This window comes from Aulonocara stuartgranti (assembly GCF_965226115.1).
Source record: "Aulonocara stuartgranti genome assembly, chromosome: 22".
NCBI lineage: Eukaryota > Metazoa > Chordata > Actinopteri > Cichliformes > Cichlidae > Aulonocara > Aulonocara stuartgranti.
Window position 1 is genome coordinate 33,768,272 of NC_138957.1, and position 23,124 is coordinate 33,791,395.

At 39.4% G+C, this 23,124-nt stretch overlaps 1 protein-coding gene across 3 annotated transcripts in view; it reads left to right on the forward strand.

Moving 5' to 3' along the window:
* The window catches only part of grin2da (glutamate receptor, ionotropic, N-methyl D-aspartate 2D, a), a 264,679-nt gene that overhangs the window by 140,333 nt on the left and 101,222 nt on the right, over window positions 1-23,124 (forward strand). For all 3 annotated transcript variants that reach the window (XM_082520396.1, XM_082520397.1, XM_082520398.1), the window contains one exon: window positions 4,194-4,334. In XM_082520396.1, the coding sequence (XP_082376522.1) occupies window positions 4,194-4,334 (141 nt within the window). The remainder of the gene's footprint in view (window positions 1-4,193; window positions 4,335-23,124) is intronic.

The window sequence follows — 23,124 nt, forward strand, 5'->3', positions numbered from 1 at the left end:
ATTACCTTTAAACTCATGTCTGCCGCACCTCATAATGTGAAATGTGTGGTGGTTCTAACTCTTTATATAGTTCAATTATGCAAATATAAAATTTAGTTGCAACATAAATCCAAACAAGGTCAAAGAGATTTCCCTGGATACAAAACATTTTACACAACATGACGACACAGCCTTCAATGTGATTCCATATATCACCTGGAGAATGTTCACTTCACTCGCCATCTTTCTACCTTCACTGTCTACCAGTCATCTTGGCTCCTGTGAAATCCAGGATCCTTTTCTACCTTTTCAGTCAGTTTTTTTAATGTATCGTGTCACTGTCCTTGTAAAATGTACGCCCAGACTAGAAGGACAGTCCAAGTGAGCAGTTCACTTGTCACCACTTCCAGTGGCAGAGTTCATACTGAAACAGGTGCTGCATCCCAAGAACGAGGCTACATATGTTATAAGATGTACATGGAGTGGCTATTCTGACTGTCTAAATCTTATTAATCCATTCTCCAACATAAAGATTACAATGTAGAACGAATGTTTATAATTTCAGTTCAACTAGTTACCACACATATTGCACTACAGTTACAGAGTCGAAAAGACAAGTGCATTAAGTTAAGGTTAACATGCACTTCACTCATATACACATGGCGAGGCTGCCATATCGGCCAGCACCAGTAGGGAGTAGATGAAGTGTCTTGCCCAAGGACACAACGACAGAGACTGTCCGAGCCGTGGCTCGAACCGGCGACCTTCCAATTACAAGGCGAACTCCCAACTCTTGAGCCACGATCAAGATTTACATTAAATATTGAAAACAGCTCCATACTAAACGAAGCCCATCTTCCTTGATATCTAGTGTGAGGTTTCTACCTGGATGGAGTGAGCAATCATCATGGTTTCCGCTCAGTGATTAGTAATTGAAGCCTGGAGCTGAGTGTTTACACTGTTGCCATGTTTCAATTATTGGATGCACTATATATGTCTTCTCCAGTTGTATATGGAATGAATCTGAAAAATAACCCCGTCACTATATCGGTGTTTATGCGTTTGATACTTTTGAGTGTTTTCCACACTTCTGCTGCTGCTTATGATGGATATTTCATAGAGCTTTTCTAAATACCAAAAGTATTATTTGATAATCCATTCAACAAAGAAATGTTATCATTGTACAACTCGCAAATCATTTACTTTGTAATTCATGGCCACAAAAAGCGCTGTCACTGTAGCTATGATATGGTTGACATTGCTGCAAAATTTAGAAAATTTAAACCCAAAAAAGAGATGACAGAAATGCAAAAATGGAGGACGTAAAAATCCTAATGACTGGGATGTGAGCAGAAGACCAACTGCACTGTCATTCTGTATTAGTCACAAAGGAATTTATTATATCAGCGCTGACAAGCAACTTAGGAAAATTATAAAAGTACTAAGAGGCTGTGAAGTACAGAGAAAGAGCAGCCACTGGCCCTGTGAAGGGTTCACTTCAAAGGGTGAGCCACAAAAGGATTTGTGGCTATTGTACGGATACTGAAGTTGTAAATTCTGTGAACTGTCCTTGATAACATTCTTGACTTTACATTAGCTCATCACAGCAACCTGTTTCACAGAAACCAAGAGCCGGACACTTTAGAGGTCATCCATCCTTCCAATTCAGGGTCGCAGGGAGCTGAAGCCTATCATATAGCAATGGGCAAGAGGCAGTGACTAGACAGGTCACCAGTCCATTACAGGGCTAACACAGAGAGCCAGTCATCCAAGGCCACCAATCACTAGTTAACTTAACTTGACATTTTTTGAATTGTGAGAGAAAGCCAGACTACGAGGAGAGAATCCACCCAGTCAGTGGGACAACTCCACACAGAAAGGCCCCAGCTGCTGTGAGGTGATGGTGTTAACCACTGCAACCTCTGCTGCCCTCAAAGGAGATGTATTGTTTTAAAATAATGTGTATTCCACATGTCACAGAGAAATACATTATTGCAGTCGGCACATGGACAAAAACTGTTGCTGGTTCAAAGCATTAAAAAAAATGTTAATTCTGAAATACAGTATGTCTCATAGATGAGAAGATTGTTTATGATATTTAACAGACCAGTGGGTGATTATTAAAGCCTACATTCTTTACCCCCCATGAGTGTGTTAGCCCCGAAAGGTCTAAAGCCATGACTCTCTGTTAGAGACGCGTACAGCTGGAGACTGTTGAGTAGTCACTCCTCTTATACTTGTTTGAACTGTGCTTGAAATCTTCTGCCTCAGGTGCATGCATAATCAGTTCATGGTAATGTAAAGTCTATGTTGGCAAGTTTCTGTGGTCATATAAAAAATGAGCAGGCCGAGGCCCTAAGTCTTACAAAACTCACATCACAGGGTCATGGGAAGTTCAGGATGTGGAAAGTAAAATGAAGACCTGACCTAAAACATCGATAATAACTGCATATCAAAAATCTGACCCTGTCTTGAGGAAAAACAGGTTTTTAATGCAAATCATTTAAAAAAAATAGCATAATAATAGAAAGTTAACACTTGGACCACATTAAAATTTTTAAACATATTTAAATCGTTAAAGAAAGAGTGATGGCTACAAAACTGTCCTGCTCACCAGCTTTTTTAAAGTGGTAATTTGCAGAATTATGGAAATGCTTTATGAAGCTGGCAGCATTCACATTTCGTGCTCAATTGGTAGAAGGCCTTGTCATCAAGACTAGAACAAGATGTACTGTTTATTTTACATAATATGTTGATGCATGCTCAATCATCCAGGTAAGGAACTCCCAAAAAGTTGATTCTGTTCATTTGGATGTAACATTTTCAGTAGGAGAAACGTTTCATCACTCTTTAAGTGACTTGTTCAGTCTGAAGTAGTCTTCATCAACTTTTGGGGATTTTCCATAATAAATAACAGCATTCTGTGTGATAGGATGTAAGACGTGGCAGTTGTTGTTTTTTAATGCAAGTTACAAATCAGTGTTGACTTTACAGCCACATTAAAAGCTGTGCCTTTTGCTGCAGGAAAGCTTCCAGCAGATCAAAGTCTGATCTATTATTAAATTTTCCTTAGACAAAGAGCGAGTCTGCTAATACTTATTAAGTCAAACTGAGAATACTTGACACACAAATAAATTTAGAAACTGGATATTCAGTTTTTTTATTGAAGTTGTGCTTGGATTGGCTTGTTATCAGCTGTTTTATTATGCCTTTCTGTCACTAGGACATTCATCAGCTGCTTGACTACAAACTGACTTACAATGTCCAGAGTGACATCCAAGCACATTTATAAAGTAGCCTTTATAACACTGCTTACCTCATTAAAGTTACGATCTCTATGATTCTACTGGAATTCAAGCTATGTAGGAGTAGAAAGATTTCCACTAGATGTAGGTTAGACACTTCAGACACCAAAAACAGAAATGCAGAGCTAAACAACGGCACTAAATGGCTACATTCCTTTGCCAAGGATGAAAATTCCCTTCATATGATGAGTGAACTGAGTGTGATAGTTGTGATAGTTTTCTGAGACCATCAAACAGGCTTATATTTTTTTTTCTATTTCAGTGTATTTAAATAAGAAAAAAACCAGCACCTCTTGCTTGAACATGTGCAAAAGGATTCTAGAAGTTGAAATTTTAAAAAAAAAGAGTTCTTTATTATTTTGGAAGGTGTATATTTTCTCATGTCTACCTGATAAATATGTCATGGAATAATCTCTTTTGCCCTGGTAGCTTGATCTAATGTAATTCAATTAATCTGCAAAAGACTAAGAAACGAAATCTTTTCTGGTATGAGTAATATTTGTACACAATATAGGGTGGAGAAAGCAAATAAGTAAATAAAGTAAATAAAATAATCAAATAAATCTACTTGGTTATATTAGTCCAGTGGGATTACAATGGGTCATCAGGGAGGCTAATCATCTAGAGACAACCTGAACTGAATATTAAATGGTCAAATCAGCACAACTGTTTCCCACAATACTGAAAAAAACTGTACACATTCCAGCTTACCTAGTGGAGGAGTCATCTATTTTGTGAATTCACATTCATTATTTCAGGTTGTCATATGCATTTGAGTAGTTTTTCAAGCTTAAATCTCTGTCCTCTCCAGTATCTGTGCATTTCCTGGGACCCCATCAGGTAAAAAAAAAGACCTTTAAAATGAATCTAGTCTCTCGGTCTCATGTTGTTCTCTTTGTAATCCTACAGGCGTATTGCCAAAGGTGTTTCTGTCCTCACCCATGGGGCAATGGCTCTGCGGAGGGACCAGGGAGCCACCAGCCGAGCGCAGTACGCTGGCAACTGTCAGAGCGACGGCAACCAGACCCATCGAGTGCCAGACAGAATCAAGTAAGTGGCAGGAAGCGCGAGGGACAGAGGGTGACTTTGAAGTTTGCTGTATGTGAGAATCTAATGTGACTGGCATCAGAGTGAACAAGCAAACAGTGCAACGGCATGGAAAGGCAAATAGTTGCCAACAGTTTTAATCAAATGTCCTCATTCAAAGCAAACCCAGAGAGCTGAGTCATTCTGGCCTGAAAACAGCTGCTTTGTTTTTATAGCAACATTTTACAGATGGATAAACTCCACATAGAAAATCCATGTTTTCACTGCTGGTTTCATTCTGCATTTGTTAATGCTAAAGATTTACTGCGCAAATCAGCCACAACATTAAAAACACTGACAAGTGAAGTGAATAATATTGATCATCTCATTACAATGCAATATGCTGCTGGGAAATCTTTGGCCCTGGCATTCATACTACTTTGACACATAAGATCTGTCTAATTGTCTGTTAGAGCTCAAGGACACTCATTTCAAAGACCACTCACTGACACTGGTGCCAGCAGCCTCCCCCAGCACGACAATGTGCACTGTCACACTACCAGAGCCACTGAGAAATAGCTCAGGGAACAGCACGAAGAACCCAAGGCATTTAGACGGCGTCCAAACTACCCAGAACCCAAAACCGATCAGGACCCGCCAAAATAAGACCAATCCACAGAGGCCCCAGACCGCAGCCCACACGACCCACAGGACTTGCTGACACTGTCACAGTGCCAAAAATCACAAGACACCCCCATGGATCATTTACCCATGCCCCAAAGAGTCAAAGGCTGACCTATTAGGTCTTTTAGTTTAGTGACTGATTGGAGTGCATTGCAATCATGCTGTCAAGCAAACATTGTTTTTGCTTTGCATTGACCATTAAATTGCATAATGAAGGAACGCGCAAATAGTTGACTGATTTAGCAACTGTGCAACATCGTTCTCAGTCTTAGTCCATTAGTGCTCCTTTATTCTGTATGACTGAATTGAGGCAGTTGTTTATTTAAAAAGGGGCTGTTTGTTTCAAGACAAAACTTAAATATGTGAGAGCTTCACTAATGTAAGAAAACAATTGATAGATTTGTGGGGAGTATTTTGAGTTGTGCACTGCTGATGTTGAAACTACTGCTTGGTGCTTAAAACACCAGCTAATAATGATATTAAAATACTGAAAACCTTTTCAGATGCTTTTAAAAGTCTGTTTATATGCAGATTAAAACCTAATATATTTTCTCCAGTGTTTAGTGGAAAGTCTTGACTCAGACTCAAGTTCGTTAAGTTCAGTCAGATGACTTCCATTTGAAATGGTTCATTACAGCAGCAGAGTATAGTTAGTTTGGTAGTTATAGAGAGTTTGGTTTATCACACGCAGATATGTTACAAATAACATTTGAGTGTGATGGTGGACGCTGATTGATGTCAGGCAGCAGATGCAGGGCAGCAGTAATACTTACATGTCCGATGGAGGAGGAGGAATGTTTTCAGCTTACACAGACTGCCATATTGATGTCTGTTTGGTATATTTTGTGAGGAGAGTGAGGTGTAGTATTGTACCCTGTGTCACACAAATGGCTGCATTTCTAGTTTGACTGTGAATATACTGACATTAGGTGCAATGGATGAGTTGACAAACTGGTTATAACCAAATTTACCATTTGCATTTAGGACAGTTTGCCCTTCACAATCAGGGAGACTTTAAATATGTGAAGCAAAGAAATAAAATAGCAGAAGTCCAACTTTTAACTACAAGCTTGTTTGACTGCTCCTGCTCTTTGGCACAGTTCCCTCTGGGAACTGTGTGGTGGAGTTGGGTTTTACTCTCAGCTGTGTCAGAGCTACAGAAACCGTCTGGTAACTACTGCTACTGTATGCTTGTTAATTGAGTGCAGCTGTATTGCATTCACAAATTAACTGCTATTAACTGTAACACTTAAAGACCTTCTCCATCTGTATAGTGTTCTTTCAAGGGCACAGACCATCATTTTGACCCTTACCATCTTTTACAACGTGGAGTTCCAGATGGTTCCATCTTTGTAATGCCAAAAGAAAGTCATTTGTTCCGTCAGCTATTGGTTTTTAAACAGATTTTGAACATTTCCCCTCAAGGTTTATATACTGTTGTACACTTGGATCTAGTATTGTTTGTGGATGGATGAATGGGTGGATGGATGGTGTTGGTATGCTGTCTGCAAAGCCAAAGTCCCCAGAGTGCATTTAAATTGCATGCTAATCAAGACGAGTGAAATATATGCATGGAAAGCAGTTGGTGTAGTCATAAGTACAAAAACAATGTATTAATATTGTGTAAGTATTGAGCGAGAATACTAAATGAGTTGTGGCTGTGTCTTCATCACCAGCTGTTTCTCATATCTCGTGCCTCTGTCACAGCAAAATGTGTTGCTGGTATTAAATACTCCAAAGTTCATTTTTGGATAGTTTGTAAAAAAAAAAATTGTAATGTCGGACTGTCTGGGGATATTTTTTTTTCTCAACGCTGTAAAACTGCAAAAGATGCAGTTACAAACATTTACAGGTGTTTGAGATCAAAATGATGGTAACAATGGAATTTGTGACTCTGACACTTTGAGAATGGGTTTGTTTGTGGCTACCATTTTTAAGCTTTGAATTAGCATCATGGCATCAGGCATCTTGGGTTTTGTCCCCAGTGATGACTTTAATGGGTGCATTACTAAGTCATCAATTAATACTTGTTGGCTTACTGCAGATGCACTGAGCAGAAATAGCTCAGTGAAGGCATCTTGGTAGCAATACTTATACTGTTAACTGCACAGGAAGTCATATTTGTCAGATAATGTTTTAAAAGAAACACAGAAACACTGGATAGGCTCCAGTTCAACAACTCAAAATAGCTAAGCTGTTTATTTGTCCTGTGAAGTTGGGCATTTTTTCATGGACATTTACAGGAAACAACCTTTGCACCCAGCCACTAGTGGTCACTGGAGGAATGACAGTTTTGACACTTCTGAGTTTGCAGGTACAGGTGTCAAGGGGGGTATTAACCCCACCACTTTACTCCCACATTCTGTTTTTTTTTTTATATTTGTAACTGCCCATACGAGTTATCATCAATCCAGGTGGTAGCACAGAGCTTTGTAAGCCTTGTGCTCCTTGAGCAAGAAAATGAACTGACAAGTGAACAAAACAAAACAATTCTGCCACATTAACCCAGTGAAACACGAGGCAGGTTTAAGGAGAGACTCAACAATAAGTCTAAATTACAATACTTAACCACAAGAAAGAAAAAGCAGTTGTAGTTTGTACGTATATGACAGATTGATGACAATATCAGGGAAATCTTGCCTGCACAGACGAGCAGATCAACTGCAGATTGATGGTTACCACAGGTTGCCTGCCTGCACTCTTTAATGAAGTGAGCAGGTTCATTTTAAACTCGGCAAAACATTTCATGCCCTTCAGAATCTTGCTCTCCATCAGCAGCAGGGCTGTCTGTCACGCTGACGGGCGCAGAGGCTCATGGGACTCTCATCGAGTGGCAGTGATAGTCCTCGCTACAGCTGCATGAACGACACCTGTAACACATGAAGAGTTTTCCCCCCCCGGGGAGATATACACCTTTCCAAAAATATCTCTGCTCTGACTGAAGTGGCACTGCGAAATAAAACGTAACCTGTTTTTAGCTGCTGTGTGGCCTTATTCACATGCAAACAACTTGGGAACACTTAATTGTGAATTAATAGTAATATATGAAAAGCCCACTGGAAATCTTGAAAGCTCAACTTGTCATTTTAGAAGTTAGGGCTGATGAAATCCAATGCAATTCAATACAGTTTAGCTCACATGCAGTTAAACCTACTTTATATACCAAGCTAAACAAGCGACATTTGAGAAGGGGCAAAAAATCTATGTGTAAATCTTTACTGATGGTTAATAAACTGTGCTGTCAGAGATGAGCAGTGCCCACAGATTTACAAATTAAATTTCTTTGCCAGTCGTAAACGGAAAGATTGGTTTGGGAGAAAGAAAAAGAATCCAAATAAATATGTTACACAGTGAAAGCTGTAAAATGACCCTAGCAAAGCACAGTAAGACATCAAATAGACTGTTTGACTATTTAATCTAGATTAAATTCATGTGGTTACAGTTAAAATCCTCCACTTCCTATTTGGAAAAAAATAAACAACTAAATAAATAAATAAAAGCTGTTTGCTCAGTTTGCAGTTACTTCCCATTATTGCCTCTGTGCACAAAACAGTTGGCAAAGAAAAAATGCTCATGATCACCTCCTCAAACCAAACTACGAGGCTCTTCTGAACAAAGAGCATAAAGTATTTAAATAAATAAAAGTCCAATCATGCTTCTACAGTGAGGATGACGACTGTACTTGGCCTTCAAGGTTATCAAATTCAAAAGAAACCTCCATTAAGACCAGCTTTATTTAATTCTTCACTTTGAATCTTCTTCAGACTAAAACAACTCCAAACATAAATATGTTCTTCACAACACCATTAATGCTACCATTACTATACCGTCATGCTCTGTGCCAGAGAAACAAATAATAAAGCTACATGCTTTTTAAACTACAAGACATGGTGTGGCAGTTGATACCTGTTTTTACTGGTGTAATATTTCCACTGTTGAATTTGTCAACCTTGTCACAAACAGCGCAAAAACACTGATTGAGGAGGATTTTTCAAAACCCCCAGATGACATTCAGTAGGGTGGAAGCAGTGAATAGCCTAAAAGCTGATGAGTGGAAAATGTTTGACCTTGAAATGATATGAATTTGTTTTATATTCAGTTTTTTATCTGTGTTTCGATTCAGAGCCATTATAGGAATAAATGCTCCTTCATGACTGATCGTGCAATCTGTTGTGAAGCACTTTCTGAAAATGCCTCCCGTGCGATGCTTGTTGTTTGCTTTTGTTTTTTTAAAAGCTGCAAAGTAGTGTTACAGTACTCGTACCTTTTTAACCCCTTAATCCCTCGTATGTCATATTTGATACAGTTTTCCTGAGTTTTCTTCTAAATAAATTGCTCAATACATTTTTAAACAATAAATTGCAACAAATGACAGATGTAAGAGATATAAAACAAATGAAAATTCATATTTGCATTTTTTTTTTAATGTTTTGATTTAGCAATTGTCCATTATTAAAGAAATTTGAATTTCCTCGCGGTTATTTCATGGTTCAGGATTTAAACCATGAAATAAATTCATGCTATCTATGTTTTTATACAGAAGGAACCCTTAGCTTTGGGCTTATTAATGGATCTGCACAGCCAAGGTAGGGGAGGGGCTAATTGCATTAAGAGATTTGATTGGGCAATCCAGTGTCGGTAATGAAAATGATCGAATGGGCTGCTGTCAGCATTTGTACGACAGCTGCACAGGGGCCCTTAAAGCCAGCCCATTGGCCCAAAAGTGTGTCAGCCCACTGGGAAAACGGTATGCCAGATTCCCACTCCATGCATAAATTTCTTCTGTGTGGCTGCTGCATTCAGCCAACTCTCATCCTATGAAAAATCAGGTGGGGAAAAAGGATGTTTTTGAGCCGTTTTGCTTCATAACAATCTCCATTAGTCAGTCTTTCTACTCTTTGTTACTGACAAGTGAGTAAAACACATAATACACAACTATTGCTACAGAGCTGTGTTCATCCAAAAAAGTGAACAACCAGCTGCTTGTGTAGACAGACTTTGCCACACAAATATCAGGATGTGGAGAAAGAAGAAAAGGAGGGGACTGAAAGAAAGGGAACGTGTGAGATGGAAGTTTGGCAGGCAGAGCTGGAAGAGAGTCGAGAGGACGGATGGATGAGGGAAGAGAGAGAGAGTAAATTGAAGATGTAGATGACAGCAGACAAAGGCAGCGATAACGACGATGAGATGATGGTGATTTGGCTGTCTGCTTGGAAATCATTTTGCAGCTTCCAGCCATCAGATTGCAAACAACAGCAGCAGTGCAGAATGCGAACACGTACAGCACAACAGATCGAGCCATAACAATGACATTCAGTCAGTGCTGTAAACTCACTGGAATACAAAACTTATAAAAAGTTGAAATAAACTACATTTCAAAACATGCCGTGACAAGCAAGACTTTAGCTTTTATTCAAAGATGCGCATTTGTGATAAAGAGTATTAACAATGTCAAAAGATTTGTTTTTCAGCAACTTGAATTTATTCAGCTACAAAGGATTCCAAAAGTAAAAAAAATGGGTAAAAAAATGCCATTTTATTGTCAAACCACCTGCATGAATTTGACTTTAAGAGTTTTATCTGGACAGTCGTTGCACTACATTGGTGTAATCCATTAGGGGTCCATACAGAGCATTCAGATAAATGACAGCAAAGTGGACTTTCCTGGTAAAGTGGTTTGTGACATTTCTGTTAACGCTACAAGCCAAAAGATTCAGTTTACTTGATACCAAAGACTCTATGAAAGACTGTCTGAAATGTTAACCCTGTGCAGTCTTTCAACGCGGGTCGACCCTGCCTGTTGCAAAAAAAGTAACATCCCTGTCAAGGCAAACTGGAAGATAAGGAAAGGCATCTATGAGCTTGTGGGTACTTTGTGATTACTCCTGTATATGCATGCAATCAGGTGCACCCTTCACTCATCACTTCTGGCAACATCCAAAATGATCAAGTCGAGACATGTTTGTGGGTAAATTGTTGCTTCTCAACAGGATGATGATTCCAAAGTGCACATCTTACATCATTTACTTCACACATTCCTGAGAAAAAATTGCATCAACAGCCAAGAATTTCTACATTTTTAGTTTTTTTTTTTCTTCTGATAATTTTGACAAAGGATGCAATTTTTGGAAAAAGCTACCTCTGAGGATTGCAAACCAGTTTTCTTTAGATCACATGGAGCATGGAGGGCCAGCCAGGGTCCTGCTGAGCTAGTGTTTGGCTGGAGTGCAGCATTCCCTACTAACAGTGGGAAGTTACACAATTGTTCAGCCTGATGCCCCGTTTAACAATGTTTTTATTGTTATTTTTATTTCTTAATCTATTAAAATGTTAAAATTTGAGAAGATACTGACAAAGCAGATGCAATTAAACAGAAAGTGTGATGAGTAACTTTAACAGCACGATGGGGAGAACAAGTCATGTGTGAAATGCCAAGAAAACAATCTAGTATAGATTGTTTCCATTCATTTATTCACTGATTTATTGTCCCGACTAGGAAATTAGTTTTACAGAAAGGTCTCAAGAAATCGTCCATATATATATATTTTACAAAAATAAAAACAATACTAAATCATAAGACATAGTCCTGCAGTTATAAAAAACACATGACGGTAGGGTTCAGATTTAACATAAACTGATTTAACAAGTGGATGGGGAACAAAGTCTTTTTGGTCTTATTACACTTACTCATGGTGTTCTGTATCTGCAGCCTGAAGGAAGCAGCTGGGTGGGTCTGGCTCTGTGACTCTCCTCAGTCGCTCGGGTCTTTCTACCTGCAGCTCATATATTGCAGGTAGTGGATTCTGTGGGAGGCCTGTTACTTTGCTGCCTGTTGTGCTATCTTTGGTTCTAACATTTCCAAACCGAGCAATAGAGTCATCATTTCTCTACCTACATTAAATATGTGCAACTTACTCAATAATTACAGGCATTGATAGCGATTCTTGACAACTGCCTCCAGATTGGCATCAAATTATTATCAATGACCAATTCAAAGTATTTATATTATAAGATGTTCCACCGATTCAATATATCTACACTTCATATTGGTCTTCAATCGGGGGTGAGAGAACTTTTTGAACTTGATAACCATGTCCTTGGTGTTCTCAGTGTTTAGCCGTAGGTGGGTTTGGTCTCCACCACCGGCCGATGTTTATCTACATCAGTATTAAGCGTGATGATGAATGTGTTGTCTGCAGTTGTTGCTATTTCGAATAATAAAGAATAAAAACACTCAACACATTTTGGGTTAGAATATTTGGCTGATGGGAGTTTTCTAGTCTACTGTGAGTCCCTAAGCCCTCAAGGTGTGTCAAAAGGAGGTGAAGTAAAGTGATGCAAGCATCTTCTGCCCCCTCTCTTTGCTCAGCCTCAGCAGCTGTTGTTATAGTGCCTGACCATTGTACAGTCTTCTACTGCTGTGTCTGTTTTAAAGATACAGTACTGAGAAAATGCACCTGCAGGCTATGGGTTTGTTAATCAATTTACAAACAGTGCAGCGCTTAAACATTACCGTACTTAGTGCTGTAAACAGTACTGTAAGTGACAGTTACAGTGGTTTAAATGCTTTACTGAAGTATGAAGTTGCAATCTTTGTTTACTTAAGTTTCAAATCTTCAAATGATAGAGGCTTCTTTTCAATCTACTATTTTTATCAGTCAGACGCACTGAGCTATTTAACCAGATATACACTGATCAAACGTAACCTTATGAGTACTGACAAATGAAGTAAATAACACTGAAATTGGTAAGTGCAGAGATTTAAGCTTTAAGAGTTTGATGAGAGAAAAATTGTAACGGCTAGAAAACTGGGTCAGAGGATCTCCAAAACTGCAGCTCTTTTGGGGTGTTCCTGGTATTAAGTAATCAATATCTGGCAAAAGGAAGAATCTGGTCCAAGGAAGGAACAGTGGTGAACCACCAATGGGCTCACTGATGCACGTGGGGAGAAAAGGCTGGCCTATCCAGTCCCACACATGAGGCACTTTAGCTCCAAAAGCTGAAAAATGTGATGCTAATTCTGATAGAAAAGGTGTCAGAGTACACAGCGCATTGGAATTTTTTGTATATGGGGCTGCAAAGCTGCAGAACAGTCAGGGTGCCCACGCTCACCATTGTCCACTGTTAAAAGCACCAACGATGGCTGCAACAACAATGAACTTCAGACCTGGACCACGGAGCAATGTGGATAGCTGCGCATGTGCGTCGCCTACCTGGGGAACACTTGACACTAGGATGCACTATGGGAAGAGCTCAAGTTGGCAGAGGCAGTGTACTGCTGGGAAACCTTGGGTCCTGCCTTCCACGTTATGTTACTTTGACACGTAGTACCTTCCTAAGCATTGTTGCAGACCGTATATACCCTCTCATGGTGTTCCCTGATGGTTGTGGCCTTGCAGCAGGATAATGCACACTGCCACAGAATGTAAATGGTTCACAAATGGATTGAAGAGCGCAACAGTGAGTTTGAGGTGTTGTCTTGGCTCACAAATTCCCTAAATCTCAATCCAATTAAGCATCTGTGGAATGTGCTGGACAAACAGTTTTAATCCATGAAGCCCCCACTTCGCAACTTACGGGACTCAAAGGATCTGTTACTAACATCTTGGTGGCAGATATCGCAGCACACCTTTGGGGACCTTGTGGAGTCAATGGGCCAGAGCACAATATTAACCCTCTCAGGCTCAAATTAAACTTTTTTTTGCTAATGCACAACCAAGTCCTGCAGTGGTACTTCTGAGTAAAAAAACCTCATAAAATATGTATGTGGGGTAATCAGGTTGTTAGTTTTTAACTGTTGCAAATCGGCAACACCTGCCTCGAGAGGGTTAAGCAGGTGGCCATAACAGCATACATTAGTACTGAATGAATTACTTGGAGATCTTAGGTTGAGACTATATAGAAGTATTATTGCACAAAAATTCCTTTTGCAATAACCGTATACTGTATATTTGGGGATTTGGAGCATTTCATTTTCATTATTTTTCTAATTTAGAGAGTTTGCTTATTGGTTGGATGAAGCAGAATTGCAGTCTTGGTGGGTTTTTTGGTTTTTGTACAGACCAAACCTGATATACAGCAGGTATACTGTATTTTCATCAATTACAAAAGCTAAATGCTGCTTTTATATTAATGCATGGGTAATACTAATATATCATAATCCTCACATGGGCTATTTTCCTTTGGGTACTTTTACTTAAAACATTCATTACAAGGGTGGATAGCACATATCAGCTATTTTACAGTTGTACATTTTCAAATGACTTGCTCAGACATGCCCTTAGAGAATCCTCAACTCAATCTGTGATGATAGTCGAGCTCTGTCCCTTGTCTTACCTGTACCCGAAGCAGTACATCGCCACCTGCTCAGCAACTTAATACCAATGAATTAGCCTAAACCTCACTTTATAAAGGCCTAAACTTAAAACTGTCACTTCACCTTTTCCAATAATCAGAATCCTTTTACCAGACTAATGAGGGGGAAAAAGCTACTTTAGCAGGACTGAAAGAAACACTAACTCCTGGCTTTTTAAAAACTCACCCAGGTGAATCCGGGTAAAAGCCAGTCATTCTGAGCATGGCGATTAAAGACACTTCATTCATCTGACATGCAGGGAAAGTAGGAAGGATTGGCTTAAAAAGGATTTAATGCCTTCAGACAGCTGAGACATGCAGTGCATTGTAACTGAATAAGTAAAATGCACAAGTGTGGACTGGGGGGGGGGGGGGTGTCTAGAGGAGGATCGGACAGAAGGGAGACAGTGAGTCGGGAGGACCAGAATAGGACAGCCAGGATGTGTTCTGTCTAATAAGAAAAATCACCGTAAAGGAGCACATCTTTTCCGTTTGACAGTTCTATTTGTGTTTTTCAAATTGCGTGTTGTAATTTTCACTAAATCAAAGCATTAGCTTAAATATAGAAACACAGACAAGCAGAATGTAGGCCATAACATGCAGGCAAGAAGGCAGAAGGGATGGAAGAAAATGGGTACTGTGTTATAAGTAGCTGCCATTAATTGCAATATAGCGTATTGTTTCTCACTCAAATGATAAAGCTTAATGCAAAAACCTAATGAGATGAAGCCGAAGAGGAAGGTCAGAATAGGAAAAAAGTTGTAGATTAAAAAAAGGCTGAGAAAGGGAAAACTTAAAGCAGGGGAGGAAGCTGGAAAAAAGAGCATGAGGAAGAAATAAGGCAACGTGAAATACAAACAGGAGAGCAGGAAGAAGATGATGCCAAAAGTGGTGGGAGTAAAGGGAGACAGTGGAGGAGGAAGAGTCAGACTGAAGCTTATCCAGTCACCTCAAACCCTCAGGGGGACTGACTGCTCATCTGGAGCGGAGGAGTGTCATGCCACATGCTCGCTGTCCATCTCACTCTTTAATAACCACTCCACGTGAGCTTGATTAACCACAATCTTTCAGGATAACCGGAAAACCTGTCTAAACTCTCCCCCTGACTTCTGCAAGATTTCAGAAACTGCATCACTTTGTCCTTTAAATCTTCTTAGTTATTTTTTGATCATGCCATCACACAGCAGGTGAGCTTCTGATTACATTAACTAAAGCATTTCACTGTCCTTTTCAAAACTACAGTATATATTCATTTAACACTTAAACCTACAGTGCCAATAGCTAACAGTGGCATTTATGAAGTGTAAACAGTGTAAATAAATCTAAAAATGTACCAGTGACTCACAGTGACTCAACTGAAACAGGAAATGTAATCAGATGAGATCTCTGGGAGCTGGAAGCCAAAGTTACTGTCAAATAAAATCCTAATTAGTGATGTGAGATGGGACTTGTTTGCACAGTTTATGTTGAGGATGAAATCTACACACATTTAATCTGATCAAACTGGTAAAATGTGACTTTATTGCTTTTGCTATCACATGATTTTGCAACCTTTATGCCTCTCAATAAAAAACAATTGCAATGAAAGACAGGAACTGTAATGGAGAAATATCGGGACTTTTCTCATCTGCCATTCCCTGCCTTTCCTTCCCTCCTTTTCACACCTTCTCTTGTTGCTCATCAAGATGTCGACTTGTCACCTTCCCATCTGTCGAGTTTCCTGGTCTCAATTTTGGCAAGGGCTCCCTCTCGTTCGCTCTCCTGGCTCACACATATATTCACTTTCTTTGTTTTAATTATTGGGTGAGACACCTTTCCACCTTTTCCTCTCTGCTGGTTTTCTTTCCTGTTGCACTTTCTCAGCGCTTGTAGTTCCCTCTCTCTCTATATATATTTCTTTCCTTTATATTGATAGGTTAACACATATCCCAACAGTATCAGTCAGTATCAATAAATCTGAAATTGTCACTAAAAATGCTTCAATCTGAAGGTTACTGGGAGATTAGAGTCAGAACTAGACAAGAATACACCTGACAAAAGGTGGACCCGTTTAAACCCAAATAAATATCACTTAAAACTGTTTAAACATGAACATGCAACCTTGAACTCTTCTAGACATCAGACATCAAATAACATGGTGTATTTGCCTTAGTGCAAATTCATCTAAAGTGGACTATTTTGGTCCTGTGCTGGGGAATTCTCAGAAATATGTTCCTCGCCCGAGTAGTGCTTTTGAACACAGCATTAACCTTGATTCTTCCTTTAGCTCTCCATTCAGAGCTTGATTTTAAGGAACACCTGAAATCCATTGTTCAGTTTCTCTTGGTGTTGTTTCTCATTCTGGTTGCAGGTATGTGGAAAATGGAACTCTTGAACCATGTTTAGGGAGTTTTCTTTCTGTTGCAATCAGATCCTGGTGTTATAGCCCAGCTCTCTGTTTGGTTGACTAGTGCCTGGTAGTAAGACGAAGTCATCCTTAGCATGAAGTCCATATTGTTGGTTTGTCTGTTAGTTTGCAGTCTTTCATCCACAGTTTTTAAGATATCATGATCAGATTTTGTGTAATGGTAAAAAACAATAACAGCTTGAGTTTGTTGAATTTTGGTGAAAATCAGGTCAAAGTCAGGATGTGAAAATCAGTAAAAACATGTCAACAGTTTTTATGGACTGTGTTCAAACTTGACAAGGATACACTAGAGGCCTTGGGGAATATGCGTACCTAGGTTTGCCAAGGATTCAAGTTTGATCTTCAATGTTAGTGCCTAAGATCAAAGTTGACCTTGGAAAAAATTACATTAAAACACAGAGTAAAATATCATATTATAGAAAAGGCATGGAGAGCTCAGTGTGACTCCATCCATCCATCCACACATCCATCCATCCATCCATCGACAGATGGTGCTGTTTTAATTTTTGCCATATAATGTCACAGTGTTGCAAAATTACACCCTGCATGAATACATATTAAAATCTCAACTTTACTTATTAAAATGGTCTATTTGAGTATCTTTACCCATATGGTTGAAGCTTAATTGGCTGAAATCGCTTCTAGAAGCTGTAATGCTTCAAGGTCAAAGGTCAGGGTCACACAAATTAGAAAAAAGTTTAATTTCCATTGAATCATCAACAAACTTTAAAGCAACATATGAGTCACTTGGGGACACGAGTAGGGATGGGTATCGTTTAGGTTTTATCCGATACCAGCACCAAACCGGTACTTTTGAAACGGTGCCGGTGCTTAAACGGTGCTCGAACCGGTGCTTAAAGAATGGAGAACACAAACTTTGTCCAAAAACCTCTCATGTTTAGCTGTTTCCCACTTTTTCTTTGGTCATTTTAGCCTTTCTGGCCAGGGTGAAGGGAGCATCTGCCATCAAACAGGAAGACAGCCGCATTTAACTACGACGGTGTTTGCTAGTTCACCTTACATGCATTAATGTAATAACGTGGTTAGCTTACTCAACGTAAATTACACAGGAACAACATTAAGCTACTCACGCAGAGAAGAACGGCTGCTGCTGCCATCATCATCCTCATCATTTCTGCTACACTGGCAGGGCTAGGGGCCAGGACTCTCCTCTTCGGGTTTTTGGGGGATGTTGCTAACTCCGGGTCCGATAACAGGCACCACACCCGCAGTAGATGTGCTCGGTGTGAGGTCTCGCAGCAAGCTATCAGATACGGCGCATTTCTTGGTTTTTAAAAAAACGCTATGCGTTGCCAGGTGTTTCATCGGATTTGAGGTGTTACCTCCTTTGACAGTATCACAGTATCAGCTTAAAGCACTTGTTGCAGGCTGCTGAGTTTGCATCTTTTGCTGTGAAGTACAGCCAGACTTTGACCGCTTCGCCTTGGGCATTTTTAATCTGTAGCTCTGCTCTAAAAGAACGTACGTACCTGGGCCCGCCTACTATCCTCGGAAACGTAAAATGATTGGCTAGAATTCAAAGTGTATCACATCTCAGGAAAAAAACAAAAGCACTGAAATAAAGCACCGAAATGTGCGCTGCTTTTCGGTCTGTTTACTACAGTTTATGTCAGAATGGCACCGGATACCGGTACCCATCCCTAGACACGAGCACTTTCTGTCTGTCTTTAATCTCGTTATAACAGTTTTTTTATATACACTACTATATGACTTCACAATGACACAAAAACAGTAAATTTCAGTATCACCAACACTGACTTTAGCACAAATGATCTATGAAAACAATACTGATGCCTTCATTGGGGATTCCTATACTACCAATGCTAACATTAGCATAAATGATCTATAACAAACGTCGATGTCATCGTATTGTAATAAAAAAAACAGGCTGACATCAGCACGTTGTAATGTAAACATCATAAAACATCAATGCTCTAGCATAGCCTTTGCCCCTAGGGGGTAGTTGCGCTCTCTGAGTGCTCTTGTGGAAGGATGGACTCTGGATATCAATTGTTTTTCTTTTTATTCATTTTTAACAGGTATTTCCTTCAGCTGTCTTGTTTTAGCCATTTTTAAATTGTGTTTTGGCTCTGAACTATTGCTTTAAATTCATTACATGTACAAGTGTTTGTATTTTCCCCTTTTTCTTCAGCCATTAATCTGCTTTGTTTAGTTTTTCCTCTTGCCGATGCTGCGGGCCACCTGTTACTGGTTTCCTTGGGTTCTAACTCATTTTCCTCTTTATGTAGGAGCTTCAGTATTATTTCTGACTCACTGGCTTATCTAAACTGTCTCTGCCTTGCCTGTAACAGGTCTGTGTGCTTTTACTATGAGCTGGTAATATAACAAAGTTCATAGATGGCTGCAAAGGTTGTATAGTTCTCCTTCTCTTTTATCAAAAACAAGACAAAAAAAAGAGTTTAAATTATCTGAATTTGGAACAATCCCAGCATCTGTTAAGGAAACATGCCAGTTACAATTTAATAAGACAATCTTTTCCCTCATAAACTACAACAGCAGGTAGTGTGGGCTTTCTGTGGTGAGACACAAAGTAACTGGAGGTTGGGGTCACAGACAAGCAATTACCATTTGCCTTTTCATGGACAAGTAACTGAGCGTAGACTAATAATCCTGTTTTTCCTCCATTTTACGCCCTATTCAGATGGCCATACCTCACCACACTGCAGTGCGATCTTTTACCTGATTATACCAGTTTGTCAGAGCTGCTGGTGTCTTAACTTTTGTACAGGGCGGTGATTGTATGGTGATTCTCGTAAACCCAACAAAGCACGTTTTTTGTATTTAAACTTAACCAGTGAGTGAAATAAAAAAAAAAATCAGAGCATGAATTATGAATGATGGTATCTAGGCATCCAGTATTGCCCAAGCCAGTAGCTCAATGCACCAGTTCCAGTGCACACTCTATGCCGTATTGGTATCTAACAGAACAGAAAATTCAACGCCTTAAAACAAATTCAACAGACGTGTACTGTTTTTATCCCAGGAATCTCTAAAACACTGTGTGACTTCTTTCCAAACCATACTGTGGAGCTTACACTAATATTTTTGGGATAGTAGAAGTACATTAATATTTAGAGGTGTCTTTGTGCTCAGACATTCAGTGTCTACCATAGCCCTGTGAAAGACTGCCAACCTGTCCAGGATGTTCCTTGCCTTACGTCCTACGACAGCCGGGATAAGCTCCATCCCTCCTGCGAGCTTGAATTGGATAAGCAGTTTGAAAAATTGATGGATGGATGCCATGTCTACCTTTACTGAGAAGTTTTTTTATATTTCCTTAGGACAGCACCAACAGTGTGGGTCTGAGCTTGCATTCAGCCCATGAAATCTGCCATACCTAACAGGGCTGCTGTAAAAGCATGAGAGGAGAGTAAAAGGATCTCCAGCATTTCAGCCTTTAACTCTCTTCAACTTTCTGCTCTTCTGAGCCTGTGGTTGCTTTTCTCTGTGTGTTGTTACCTTCTTCGCTTCTTACCTGCATAATTTTGAGTGTTAGTGCAAAATGTCTGCTTTGAAATTTGAAATTTGCTTTTGAATAACAAGTAGACTGATATGGCCTCAGGTCATGATATCTGTCCTTCTCCTCTACCCTCTGTCCTCCTCTGTGGCATCTCTCTCTCTCTCGCTGTCAGCACTGACCTGTCATGTTCTGACTCTCTTCTTAAACATACATGAAGTGTGTCCCCGAGAGTCGAGTTAAAGTTACATGACTCGTGTCCGCGGCAGTCGGAATAATTTAGTGACATGGAATAACCAATGAGAGGGCAAGCTTAGGGGATTTTAAAGAGGAGGGTCAAATTTACTGCATAATTATACCAAGGGTTTGTTAATGGTTCTGCCTGGAGTAATGGTGGCTCTAATGTTATTTTGTTCTCTCCTCATCGTCTGACCAATTATGTGACAAGCCCTCAAAACACTGGCTCCATCTTCCCTTTAACCAACATCTCTCTAAAATACAGACAAAAAATAACACCACATTAGTAAATACACAGTGTTGTTAGACATTGTTAGACATTGTAGAAATTAGCACAGTGTTTTAAAAGTAGGCTTATTGGGTTATTGTTTTTAGGGCCTTTTTTGGGAACTTTCAATGTATTTTTTCTTTTTTTGAACTTGCTGTAGGTAAGCTGTTTTTAATTTATGGCCCTGGCACTGGGAAAACAATGCACACATAATAAGCACAGATGCCTATTAGGTGTACATTAAAAAATAAAAGCACATCCTTGTTCCAGGCTTCAGAGTTGCCCGTCTTACATTTTCTCTAAACAATATGAGCTTTTCCTTCTGTGTTTTCCCCATTGTTCATTAGACCGATTCACATTCCCTTTGTGTTTCTTCATTGCCCAAAACCCAATTTGCTTGACTCGCAGAAGTAAATGCCTTTGCCTTTGTCTTTTTACAATAATCTGGTGCATCAATTACATTTGTTATATATTTTTTTCTTCAGCAGAAAATTGGTTTTTTTTGGTGTTCTTTGTTCTTTGGTTATTGTGCTTCTTGGATTGAACCTGACTATTTGAATACTTGGTCAGGTGAGTTTTCAGTTTCAACATTTACACTTGTTCCAAATGAGACTTCAGCTCACCTCACTGTTTCATGAAACGTTGCTATTAGATTTGGTGATGTCTTGCGCTATAGTGGATACATATCTAGTGACTTTTTGAGCAAACAGTTGCAGTGCTGTCCTGGGAGTGGGGGTCTCATCCTTCAGTCCCTTCGCCGCAGGCGCACCCCCTTCGGTGTCTGCTCCGGTCAGTGAGCGGCACAGAGCAGCAGCAGTGAATGAGCTGTTTGCTCATACACAGTATCGTCTTGTGGTTTGTTACCCACACAGAGGTTGTGTACTCTGTACAGTGAAAGAAAAGAGTAACAAAGACATGTTGTCACTAACTTTTTCTTGCTGAAATCACGGAACAGCTGATCGCTGAACTTATTTTTACCTCGACTGGTTTCAGACAATATTATGGATAGGACTACCTTTTGGGGACAATAAACAATCCTATTATTGTACATAAAAAAATAAACATTTAGAAAAATTACTTAGCTGTGGGTAATATTCAGGGTATGGGGTTAGACTGCATATCAGGAAAATCTTGCCTGGGGGTCAGAAACCGTCTCACCCCGACCCCTGACAGCCTTCAAGGAAAACAAACAGCCTCTAAGAGATCAATAGGAGGCAGCATTATGCTGAGAAGTTTCGAGGCACAAGCAGAGGAACTAAGTTAAGTAGCAGTAGGGACTGCCTGCAGTCAGTTACTCATGCAGTGGTGCATTTCAGCCTGCCGGCAAGAGCAGCTGGTTAGTTTATGTTGATGTAGAGTTTTATGTTTGCATTTTGTTCATTTTATATTTTTATCATTACTGTAAGGTGTTGTAACAATCTTTGGATTCAACTATGCAATTGTGCCCCTTTGTGGTAACACTTTATAATAAGTATTGTTAATTAATAATTAACTGATGATATCTGGAAGTCGTTGTTACTGCTCAGATTTTTTTTTTTAATGTTTATTAACAGTTTACTAGGTTTTATCGACATCAGTTGCAACTTTGAAATAGCAAGATTGTTACTGCTATGAAGTTCTTTGTAAACTATTTGTGAAGCATGGATTGTATTTACAATAAGAATTCATGCTAGCTGGTTTACAAATAACCTTTAGACAATGAGACGTTTTATTTCAACAGAGCCTGTCTCATCTCTTGAAATCCAGTATTATCAAAACTAAAACATTTTGTAGCTGACGGTATGTAGTGGTGGATTTTTTTGTTTTATGATTTTTTTTTTGTGATTTCACAGAATTTTCTGATCTGTCTGATATTATATTTGGGTGGAAAATGAACTCCTCAGATTTAATTTCATTCATGGAATTTGTCGACTGATTTGAGTCTGTCATTCAACTGGTTTGCATCTTTCTCCATCATATTTTCTTCTGCTCCTCCATCTCTCCAGGTCTTATACAGATATGCCCTTTCTCTCTTCTTATACTCCTTTTAACTTTTGCCTTGTCTCTAATTTTTGTTAATGTCTTTTTTCATCTTTTTAGTTATTAAATTACCCCCCACCACCCCCTCCCCTCTGTCCAGCTTTCCTTCCATTCATCTATCTGTTCCTCTCTGACCATCTCTGCCCTCCATCTCAGCTCCTCTGAGAAACAAGTTCACAAAGACATCTGATGTGCCGCTTTTGCATGTAAATTGGATAATTGGATTTGGACACAATGCATAATGACGGCATGCAGGAAGAAAGGATGGAAAGAAGGAAATCTGGGATATGAGGAAACATGAAAAGAAGCAGGAGAAATGGAAGAGACGGGAAAAGTCAAAATGAGT